This window comes from Eupeodes corollae, chromosome 2, assembly GCF_945859685.1.
Source record: "Eupeodes corollae chromosome 2, idEupCoro1.1, whole genome shotgun sequence".
NCBI classification, from domain to species: domain Eukaryota; kingdom Metazoa; phylum Arthropoda; class Insecta; order Diptera; family Syrphidae; genus Eupeodes; species Eupeodes corollae.
Genome location: NC_079148.1, coordinates 101584927 through 101597207, shown reverse-complemented (window position 1 = coordinate 101597207; position 12281 = coordinate 101584927). Strand labels below are relative to the sequence as shown.

Genomic DNA, 12281 nt, shown 5'->3' with positions numbered 1-12281 from the left:
CAAATATCTCCTTCGCTTTATAAAAAGCTCAAAATGGTTTCTTTTGGCCTTAGTGTGTGGATTCTGAATTCGCAGCCACTTTAACCTAACCTTACCTTGAATTTATGTAAGCGAGTTACAGGCTTCCAAAACAATGCAAATTTTGATGACTACGTTCAGTGAATTCACTTTAAAACTTGAATTTGACAAAAAAAGGTTACAATCATTTTTGTCTGCAATCAATTGATTGGTACCATTTGACACTATTTGATTCAGCCCTGTAAATGAATGCAGCCTTTTTAATATTTTAGTCAATTGTATTGAAAGACTCTTTAAAGTCTTGATTTAACATCAGTACTGTGACTTTTCAAACTAAAGTCCTAGTCGATTTTGCAGTATTTTATTTAAAAACCTTCTGAAGAATTTAAATCAAAAGAATGCATTCTTTTTGGAATTATTGGAGTCTCAGAAGTTCTTCAAAAGTCTTTTCAATGTATTAGTCTTTTTACTGATTTAAAGTCTTATTTTATTACAATTTGAAGACTTCTCTTTAAATTGCCACTTCGATCAAAATGTTGCCAAAACAGAAGTGAAGATTCTTTTGACACTTCAGAATTTTCAGAAAGTAGTTAGCTTATAGCAAGTGACAAACTACGATCAGAGGCTCATCATAAGTGCATGTAAGAAAATAAAACAATTAAAGCCTAACACACGCACAAAATACAAAACCAATAGTTATTAACATTTAACATGAATTATTACAGTACCAACAAAATAAAGACGTTTCCCACCCTATTTAAATTTAAATATATCGACGGACAGTTTAAGTTACAAAAAATGCTCATTCGACTTAAAGCTTCATTCTTCTCATAAAAATTTTCATGTCATCAGCAAAAATGAGAACTTCACTTAAGCGTAGACATGAATAGAAAAGGGCCAAGATGGCTTCCCTGGGGAACACCAGATTGAGCAACAAAAGGTTCAGAATGGCAATTTCTAAATTTTACCTCATAGGATCTGTTTTCAAGGTATGATTTAATCCAAACTAAGAAAAATGGTGGAAAACCAAGAGCCTTAAGTTTAAATAAAATAATTCCGTGGCTAAGTTGGTCAAAAGCTTTAGAAAAGTCAGTGTATACACAGTCAACTTTCAAGTTCTAAAGCGTTTGAACATATGTTTGAGAATGTGAGAAGATTAGTAACGGTTGATCTTTTTTCACAAAATCATGTTGCTGTTCGCAAATGATATTTTTACTAAAAAGTGATAAACTTTCACAAACAACTTGTTCAAATAATTTAGGAATGCAAGAAAGCTTTGCAATTGGCCTGTAGTTTGATATATCCGCCTTGTTTTCTTCCTTAAAAATTGGTGTTTGAAATGACTTCTTCCATATGCTGGGAAATTTGCCTGTTTTTTGAGAAAGGTTAAATAAGATCGTAAGGGGTTCAACTAAAGCATTACTACACTTTTTAGTACTATTGGGACCGGCTGAGCAGTCATCATTCATCGCGAATAAAAGATCAAGGACGGTACTCTGTAGCACAGGTATGTGACTACAGCTAGTTTTCGAAAACGTGTGAAGATTATGAAAATATACTTCATCAACTTCTTCAGGGCTATTACCAAATGACTCACGGAAATTTGTTGCGAAAACGTTACAGATTTAACAGTTTTATCTAATGAAAGGTTCTTATAAGTGAAGTTAACTGCGGAAAGCCATCTGATTTTTTAGTAGGTGCCCATATCAGTAACATAAATAGCATACACAAAATTAGAAAGAGACTTAAATTGTTTAAAGAGTTCAACATAAAAAGAGAAGTTGGTTGGAGACAGAGTTTTGAGATACATTTTCGATGCCTTATTTCTTTTGCTACGCAGTAAACGCAATACTTTCGTGTAGCAAGGTTAGCTAAAGTTTGCATTTCTTGATTTCTTTAAAGGTACATTTTTTTCTTAACAATTATTAAGGATCTTATAAAAATTTGAAACTACTTCGTCAATATAAGAAAATGCTAAAGTATCAGTCAAAATTGTATAAGCAATCAAAGGAATTACTGTGTTCAGTAAGGTGATTACTCAAGTCAAGAAAAATGTCCAATGGAGGGGGGTGATATTTATCAATATTAGTAATTCCTGATCTAGATTCTATAACAAGCATGCTAAAGCGTCAGAAGAAAATACTAAATCAAGAATTCAATGTTTAGAGTGTTTAATACAGCTTGTTTTCTGTAAGTCAGTAAGAAGGATTTTATCGAAAAGAAATAGTTCCAATTGTGAAGAAGAAAGAGAGGCTTCAAGGCAGGATTAGTCTTCGGATGGAATCTAGTCAATGTGTGGTAAATTAAAATCACCCATAGAAGTAAAATATTGGTGTCCGAGCAGGACAAACTGATCTAAAAATTTGTTGAAATTTATAACTTCCAACCGCTGCTTCACAGTAGTCGAAAAGCTTTCATAAGCTGTGAGAAGTTTCAATTAGTAATAAGACTTGAAAGTATTAAAACGATTTCAATACGTTTAAATGGCTACTTTAAGAATGTAAAAAACTTTTTAAAGGCTTCAAAGACTGCAAGCAGTAAAAAGAGATTGCATTCTTTTTATTTAAAGTCTTTAACTGCTTTTCATGATTGCATTATTTAAAGTTTGTAAATAGTATGGGAATTAAATTGCATAAAAGGACGAGAGCTGCTCATGAGCTCTATGAGCAGAAAAGGCAAGAGGAACACCGACTTCTCAGAAGAAAAAAGAGAGCGCATGAGAAGCGTGCGGTCGAAGATGTTGAGAGGTTTAGAAGCAGGAATGAAGTTCGAAAGTTTTATGAACAGGTAAAACGAAATTCACAGGTACATAAACCTAGAACCAAAGGCTGCAAAGACGAAAGAGGAAACATCATAGTGGAACCACAGTCAATGCTGAGGATATGGAAGGACCACTTCTGCAGACTGTATAACGGTGACGACGAACCAAATTCCGCTGTCAGGCAGGATGATCCATTCAACATAGACGACGAAAGCCAACAATGCCGTCCTCCCGACTTAGACGAAGTAAAGATTACCATATCTAAGCTGAAGTCTAATAAAGCTGCTGGAGCGGATGGCTTGAATGCTCTTTAAAGCAGCTGGAGATATGTTGGTTAGGAGCATGCACCAACTTATCTGTAAGATATGGTCGGAAGAAAGCATGCCCGATAAATGGAACCTCAGTATTGTTTGCCCGATCCTTTAAAATCGTCTATAAAATCTTCTCTGCCGTAATATGTAAACGTCTAAAGCCAATCGTCAACAACCTGATAGGTCCTTATCAGTGTAGTCTTAGACCAGAAAAGTCCACAGTTGATCAAATATTCACATTACGGCAGATCCTGGAAAAAAACCCAAGAACATCAAATCAACACCCACCATCTTTTCATCGATTTCAATGCCGCATATGACAGTATCTACAGGGAAGAGCTGTATAGAGCCATATCTAGTTTTGGCATCTCTGCCAAACTCGTCCATTTGTGCAGGATGACCATGCAGAATTCACGCTGCTCCATAAAGGTTGCAAACAACTTAACGGAACCTTATGTTGTCAGAAAAGGTTGTAGACAAGGCGATGCGCTGCCTTGCGATTTTTTTAAAATCTTTTGGTGAGCTTTTATGGTGTGTGTGCGTTTCGGGCTTTAGAAATCGAAGAGTGCTTTTGAATAAATTATTTTTATAAAGTAACGGGCGTGTTTTTAGAAGTGTGGTTTTAAATCTGCTAATACTTTTGTTGGGGTTTATCTTTTTAACAGATGTCACTTGATTTATTCTTGGGCTAATTTGCCATTTAATAATGAACTGACTTCCTTTTTCCACTTGCATACATTTATTATCGAAATAATGGTTTGGTTTGCGCGACATGCCATGTAGCCAATGGAACAATCAATATATTGAAGGAATCTTTTGGTGAACACATTACAGCGTCGTGGACCTGTAGCGTTACCCCCAATACCATTTATTGTTTTATAAACCACTGGACTAGTTTTATTTTTGTCAGGGTTATGTGAAGTCCATTGTTCACGCAGATAAGTCGTTGACCTCTTGGAAGAGAATATTTGGCTCGTTTTTGCTGACAAACGCCCCCAATTGATGCAAAAAGTTGACGTTAATTCCTTCAAGCCAGCCGCGGTGCCGGGTACTTATCCGAAATCATTCATGAAAAGTAATAGTAAAACATACAATTAAATTATGTAAATGCATTTTGTTTCTTCTTGAAAATCGCACGTAAAAGACACCCTTTAAATGCAGACTTAAGCACAAATAGTACGCAAAATAAGCACACAAGACTTGAACATTGACCAGAGACAATGGTTCTTGTAGATATTGGAAACATTTAAAGGCTGGAAATCTAGGTATGCTTCTAAACTGGTAAAATTCACAAAGACGCTTCGAAACGTATTGCATGTGAAAATCTACAAATATAATTCGTTTGGATTGGGAAAACAAAAAAAGGTTGTATATCATAATTCATAATTTATAATTCTACTGTACAATTATTTTATTCGTCTTATTTAAAATTATATTCATCATCTAAATGCAATATTATTTTCGTCTCTCCGTCGTTGGTACACTTTGCACCTTTAAAGGCCCGATCCGCTACTTGTTCCGAGAACGTGCTTAAAATATAATTTATTTAGCTTCTCCAAAAAGACGAGTACCAAGACTGTGTGTGGCCCCAGACGGCAGTAGGTTGGTGTGAAGCCCTTCCACAAGGCGAGAATACCTTCTTGGCGGGCGATTCTTCCCATAACATCGATTGCTCCTTTGTATTCGGGTTTTCCGTCTATATATGTCATGTTCTGGACCCGGGTCTTGGCTATGTCCACGTGCATAGATGCAATTGTCGTTATGAATCCCGACATCATTGCCGCCACGAAATGCAACCGAAGACCTTCCTTCATTTCGTATTTCTTGAACATGCTCTTGGCCTGTGAATAAGATGCCAACTGGGCCATATTGACAACCATTGCTCTGCTCATTGTCGGCATGCATCCACGCCAAAGAGTTGTGACGCCCTCTTCTTTCACAATTCGTGACAAGGCATTGGCTACATTTTTATAGTTTCGTCGTCGCTCCACAGGCAATCGGCCATCGGCTGTCATCCGGATCAGAGCTACTTCGAATGGGGTTCCAATGAAGGCACCACAGGCACCAGCAACCACTCCCATAGCCAAGTAAACTAGCAGAGTTGGTTTTTCGTTGAATTTGACCTTGTAGAAATCGTTCAAATATGTGTACACTCCGAGCCGGCTGGTTGTGTAAGTAGCTTGCCTGAGAAGCCCAGCTCCGATTCCTTTGTAAATGGCCAGAGGTCCTTCATTGGTAATTACCTTTGTCAGACAATCAATTGAGTTCTTGTATTCCTTGGCAGCTCCTCCAACGCCCGAGATTTGCATTCTCGTCTTAACAAGGTCAAGAGGTTGAACTATACATGTTGCCCCCATTCCAGCTGCTCCGCCTAAAATGAATTTCATTCCAAGGGGGATTCGTTTAGCAGCGGGAGCTGGAGCAGCAGCGGGAGCGGGAGCAGCAGCGGGAGCGGGAGCTGCGCTAGGTTTCGGCATTCTCTAAGATATTGCACTTGTTCTAGAAAAGAGTTGACTTCAATGACTTTGAAAAGGAGGTAAGTAAAAATAAGACGATAGATCAGCTGTCTGTCTGTCACTCTCGTTTCGTTATATCTTTTTACTATAAATTTGATGTTTCAAAAACAATTGATTTGTGCTCCGTAGACTACTTAATAGCTTATTGTTTTATGCTAATATTTAATCGAAGTAAATTGCTATATGTTTAAATTGTAGACAGGCGCATTCAAGAGGACACAAGCGTCCACAGGTTTTTCTCAAAATCCACCTCTGTCTATCAACTCCTACTCTCACCTCCCCTTGGTGAACATCGGGTGCCTAGTACCATTACTGAAGATTGGGTTCCAACCCTAGTGGAAAGTAGTTGGGGGCTGCAAAAGAGGGAGAGAGGGAGAGGTGTTTCCACTAAGGCACCTCTCCTTATCCAGGCGGCATCGGACGAATTCTCGAGATGGAATCAATGGTGGCGTCTAAAGTTCCAGTAAGGTTGAACTACTTAGTGAACACCTTATAAGGCTTTTTCGACATTTTCAGGACTGTAAGGAGCAGTTTATCCGGCTCGCCGTCCTTATAGTTATACTAAGGATCTGCTTGGGGATTGTGCCTTCGGGGTGACTTCCTGGCTACGTAAAAAATACCTTAGTTGATAAGGACTAACAAGCCTCGAACACGGACGGATTCAGTGCTGACAACCGACACAAACGAAATAAGGAGAACGAACTTCGAAAGTCTTAAGTTTCAACAGTGTGAGCGAGCGCATCACGACAATCCGCATCAAGGCTAAATTCGCCAACAAAAGGATAATATGCGCGCATGCCCCAACAGAGGAGAAAGATGAAGGCACCAAAGACATATTCTTCGAGCTCTTGGACAAGACATATGATCAGTGCCCTGGCTATGACATTAAAATTGTCTTAAGATATTTTAATGCCAAACTAGCCTGTACGACACCACCTTCAGCGGATTTAGGCTGATCGATTTCGCTGCGGGGCGAGACGTTCTGGTAGCTAGTACGCAGTTCACAAATCTCAATATCCACAAGGGGACATGGAAATCTCCTGATTAATCAACAGTCAACCAGATTGACCACATTGCGATCGACGCACGACCCTTCTCTATAGTATACAGGATATCCGAACATTCCCAGAGGCCAACATTGACTCGGACCACTACCTCGTTGTAGCCAAGATCCAAGCCAAAACAAGGAAGTACTGTGAGAAGATTCGACGTTAGACGGCTACAATCGCAAGAGACTGCCATGTCCTTTTCCGATCGAGTCTCTAATAACCTCTTAAGGAGTCCTATGCTTCCTGCATTAAACATTGAAAACCAGTGGCAACATTGCCTTTCAGCCACCAGAGATGCCGCCTCTGAAGTGCTAGGTTTCACACGGCCACCACAGCGAAACCCCTGGTTTGAAGACGAATGCCGGCAAGCGCACGCAGCGAAACAAGAGGCATACAAAACGGCGCTGCCCAAAGGACTAGAGCTGCTCGCTAGCTCTACGAGCAGAAGAGGAGAGAGGAACACCGGCTTCTTAGATGGAAAAAAAGAGAGCATGAGAAGCGCGCGATCGAGGAGATAGGGATGTAGGGATGTCACAACAGGAATGAGGTTCGTAAATTTTACCAAAAGGTAAAAAAAACCTCCCAAGGGTACCAGCCACGAACCGAAGCCTGTAAAGACGATCAGGGGAACATCGTAGAAGAACCGCAGTCGATGCTGAGAATATGGAAAGATCACTTCTCCAAATTATATAACGGCGATGACGAACCGAATTTCACTGTAAGGGAGATAGAACCACTCAACATCGGCGACGCAGATCAACAATTCCGCCTACCCGACCTTGACGAAGTGAAGATAGCTATATCCAAACTTAAGTCAGGAGCTGACGGCATCGCTGCCGAACTATTCAAAGCAGCAGGCGATGACTTGGTAAGGAGTATGCACCAACTCATCTGCAGAATATGGTCGGATGAAAGCATGCCCGATGAGTGGAATCTCAGCATAGTTTGCCCGATACATAAGAAAGGAGACCCTCTAAACTGCGCCAACTACAGAGGCTTCAGTCTTCTTAACATTGCGTATAAGATCCTATCTGCCGTATTATGTGAACGTCTGAAGCCATTCGTCAACAACCTGATTGGTCCTTATCAGTGTGGCTTCAGACCAGGAAAGTCCACTATCGACCAAATATTCACACTACGGCAGATCTTGGAAAAAACCCAGGAGCTTCAAATCGATACCCACCATTTCTTTATCGATTTTAAAGCCGCGTATGACAGCATCTATAAGGAAGAGCTCTACCAAGCAATGTCTAGTTTTGGCATCCCTGTCAAACTTATCCGTTTGTGCAGAATGACGAAAGTACGCTGTTCTATCAAGGTCGGAAAAGATCTTACCGATGCATTTGATGTCAAAAAAGGTTTAAGACAATGCGATGCACTGTCATGCGACTTCTTCAACATCGTTTTGGAAAGAATCAACACTAGAGGCACAGTCTTCCAAAGTTCCATCCAATTACTCGGATACGCAGATGATATTGACATAATTGGAAGATCAAAGCGTGATGTCAGTGGAGAGTTCTTGAGCATTACGACGGAAGCGAAGAAGATGGGTTTAGTGGTCAATTAGGGCAAGACCAAGTATATGCTGTCATCAAAAAAGAACACTGAACAACGACGTCTTGGACAAAACGTCACCATGTACAGCTATAACTTTGAGGTAGTTAAGGACTTTGTCTACCTAGGCACCGCCATTAACACAGACAACGACATTAGCACTGAAATCAAACGAAGAATAACTCTTGCAAATCGTTGCTTCTTTGGACTTAGAAGGCAATTGAGAAGTAAAGTCCTCTCTCGAGCATCTAAAATCACTATCTATAAGGCACTCATCATTCCGGTTCTCATTTATAGCGCTGAGGCCTGGACCCTGTCAAAGAAAGATGAGACCGTCTTAGGATGTTTCGGGAGAAAAATTCTACGGGTGATTTTTGGTCCCGTACGCATAGATGGAGAATGAAGGAAAAGATATAACGACGAACTGTACGGGCTGTACAGCGACCCTGACCTAGCAGAATTAAAGTCCAACGGCTTAGATGGCTAGGTCATGTAGAGCGGATGGACATCAAAGGTCCAGCCTGGAAGGTCTTCGAATCCAATCCCGAGGGACGGCGCAGTAGAGGAAGACCGCGACTCAGGTGGCGCACCCAGGTGGGAGAAGACTTCAACCAATTTGGCGACCGAAACTGGAGACAGCTAGCTAGGGACCGAGCAGGCTGGAGACGCATGTTGATTGAGGCCCAGGTCCGCCCGAACTGTAGCGCCACCTTAAGTATGTAAGTAAGTAAATTGCTATATTGCTTGGTTGTTAATTTGATTGGTCATTCTAGATCAAGTCTGTTGTTAGAATTTAAATGGGAACAACGACTGCGGTGTGGACCCTAGTTTCGGGGATATTGGTTCTGTCTTCTGTGACTTGGTAGGTACTGTGGGATGTGAGACTTTTCCGACCCAAATTACCTTTTGCCAACAGGTTTCAGTTATGTCAGAAAATAGATAGAGAGATGACAGAGAAAGTTTTTGGTGAGCTTTTATGGTGTGTGTGCGTTTCGGGCCTTAGAAATCGAAAGCTTGTTTGAAGAGTGCTTTTGAAGAAATTATTTTTATAAAGTAACGGGTGTGTTTTTAGAAGTGTGGTTTTAAATCTGCTAATACTTTTGTTGGGGTTTATCTTTTTAACAGATGTCACTTGGCTAATTTGCCATTTAATAATGAACTGACTTACTTTTTCCACTTGCATACATTTATTATCGAAATAATGGTTTGGTTTGCGCGACATGCCATGTAGCCAATGGAACAATCAATATATTGAAGGAATCTTTTGGTGAACACATTACAGCGTCGTGGACCTGTAGCGTTACCCCCAATACCATTTATTGTTTTATAAACCGCTGGACTAGTTTTATTTTTGTCAGGGTTATGTGAAGTCCATTGTTCACGCAGATAAGTCGTTGACCTCTTGGAAGAGAATATTTGGCTCGTTTTTGCTGACAAACGCCCCCAATTGATGCAAAAAGTTGATGTTAATTCCTTCAAGCCTGCCGAGGTGCTGGATACTTATCCGAAATCATTCATGAAATGTAATAGTAAAACATACAATTAAATTATCTATATGCATTTTGTTTCTTCTTGAAAATCGCACGTAAAAAACACCCTTTAAATGCAGACATTAGCACAAGTAGTACGCAAAATAAGCACACAATAGAAAATTAACGGAAATATAATATTTAAGCCGTCTTTCAAGCAGTCAGATATGCTGCATAGGAACTAGTGTAATAAGTTCTGACGAGCGCGAATATATTTCTGTCCGCTTGGTTTATTTTCTATGAAATGCAATCAAATAAGTCTCTAGACGGAACAGGCCAGAGACAATGGTTCTTGAAGATATTGGAAACATTCAGAAGCTGGAAATCTAGGTAAGCTTCTAAACTGCACATTCATAAAAATAGGTTTCGAAGAATGTGTTATACCGTGAAAACTAAAACATTTCTTAATTTGGAGGTAAACAAAATGAGAGGGCTATAAGAATATTTAATTATTTAACTGTAGGTTCAAAATCGAGCTTAGGAGTAAACTGATGAGGGCATTCTTGAAAGTGTGATGTCTGAGTATTACGATAGAATTGTTTAAGGGCCGAAATGCAATCGGCTATTTCGACAAAAATATCGGTAAAACAACGAAAGACATGAAACATCAGCTTGAACTGATTCAAAAGTTTCGGTTATAGGTCTTTTCAAAATATTGGGAGTTGACTCAAATACGATTTTCTCTTGCAGGAGTGCACGTAGGACGAATCAAATAAAAACAAAAAAATGGTTGTGGTACACAAAAATACTAAAAGCCGTTTATTATCACGAATGAAACGTCTAAATTGTAGGTTGATTAATAGAATGTGCTTCACACATAAATACTAAAAGGGAAGCTTAGAGGCAAAGCATCATGTATTTGATTTTTTAAAACATTACTACACAATACCTAAGAGTGACAATAGCATAGAAACAACTCTTTAAAAGGTAGGGCTAAGATGATCAGGTTGGTTCCTCGTCCAGTACAAAAAATCGAATTAGAAGGCCTTCAACAAGACTGAAATGAACTGATTACAAGACCCGACAACATGATGATCTAGAGGTTGAGCAATTTTTATGAGACTATAGTGCACTAAGGATCAGACTTTAAGTTCTTAGTAAAAGCCCTCTCCGAACTCTTAGCTCAGTAGGTGAAGAACGACGATTCTGGAGACTCTACAATCATGAATTTTACAAATTTCCCCACAAAAGTTAAGCCCGAAAGATAAGTAGGTCAATTAACTGGGGAGACAAATTTCTTAAGGACATAATGACAATAATGGAAATGCAGGCGAATAGTTCAAAAGTTGATTTTTACTTCATCCGAGTCAAAACGATAGCATTGATTTTTTTTACTTAAGCAGAAAAATGGATCATTTCAAGCAACCGATAGTCAACCTTGTCACTTGCTGAGTTTCGAAATTTTGAACAGGATATATTTCACATCCTCTACGAATGGCCAAGTCTAGGCAAAAAAAGGAATACTTTTTCGAGAAATTCACCTAAGAAGGATGATTCAGAAATCAACCACAAAACTAAACTACATCAACTCTCCCCAATCCTACATATCATTGTGATGCTTTACTTATGTCTCACCACACCACGAGGGACCGAACTCCAAAAATCCTTTTCACCAATTTCTATTGTAGGCAACTGCAATGTATATCATGGTTACGCTGAGGGTCCGAATGTTTAATGGAGAAAGATTACGCAGAAAGAGTGAAAACCTGGAACCTATTTAAAAACTATCTAAAATATTCAAGCCTAAATGAAAAGTCTAAGAACAAAATAATAAAGGTCCTCCATTTTGTACATGTAGTTATTATTCACCAGGCTTGTAAGACTACAATCTTTTGTAAATTAATTAAACGAATGCAGACTGCAAAAAATGAGGCTTCAAATAAATAAATACACAGTTGTAAAATAATGCAATACAATGTTATTGCATTCCGAAAAGTCCCACTTATTGAACTGGTTCTTCGGGAATTCAATAACGTTTATGTCCTATTGGTGTGGATTCGAAGACTTTCCGGGCCGGAGCATTGGTTTCCATGAGCTCTACGTGACGCAGCCATCTTAGTCGTTGGACTTTTACCCTTCTGGCTAAGTCTACTTCGCTGAACAGCCCGTACAGCTCGTCGATGCATACGGGACCGTAGATCACAGGAAGAACTTTTCTCTCGAAGCGACCCAAGGTACTTTCATCCGGTTTTTTTCATAGTCCATGCTTTTGCACCGTATAGCAGGACGGGGATGATGAGCGTCTTATATAGCGACACTTTGGTCCCTCGAGAGAGGACATTTCTTAGTCCAAAGAAACAGCGATTAGAAAGAGTTATTCTGCGTTCGATCTCAGCGCTGGTGTTGTTTTCTGCGTTTACAGCGGAGCCTAGGTAGACGAAGTCCTTGACTACCTCAAAGTTACGTCTGTCGATGGTGACGTTCTGATCAAGACGTCGGTGTTGTATGTCCTTTCTAGACGACAGCATGTACTTTGTTCTGCCCTCATTAACCGTTAAACCCATTTTTGCCGCCTCTGCCTCAATACTCACAAAAGCCCCATT

The 12281-nt window shown here is 39.6% G+C and overlaps 1 protein-coding gene across 1 annotated transcript; it reads right to left on the bottom strand.

Moving 5' to 3' along the window:
- Positions 1-4456: 4456 nt before the first annotated feature.
- LOC129946768 (mitochondrial 2-oxoglutarate/malate carrier protein-like) lies at positions 4457-5764 on the bottom strand. Its single transcript, XM_056057084.1, has one exon. It carries the CDS (start codon positions 5565-5567, stop codon positions 4584-4586), a length of 984 nt encoding a protein of 327 aa, XP_055913059.1. The 5' UTR covers positions 5568-5764; the 3' UTR covers positions 4457-4583.
- Between the last annotated feature and the right edge of the window lie 6517 nt (positions 5765-12281).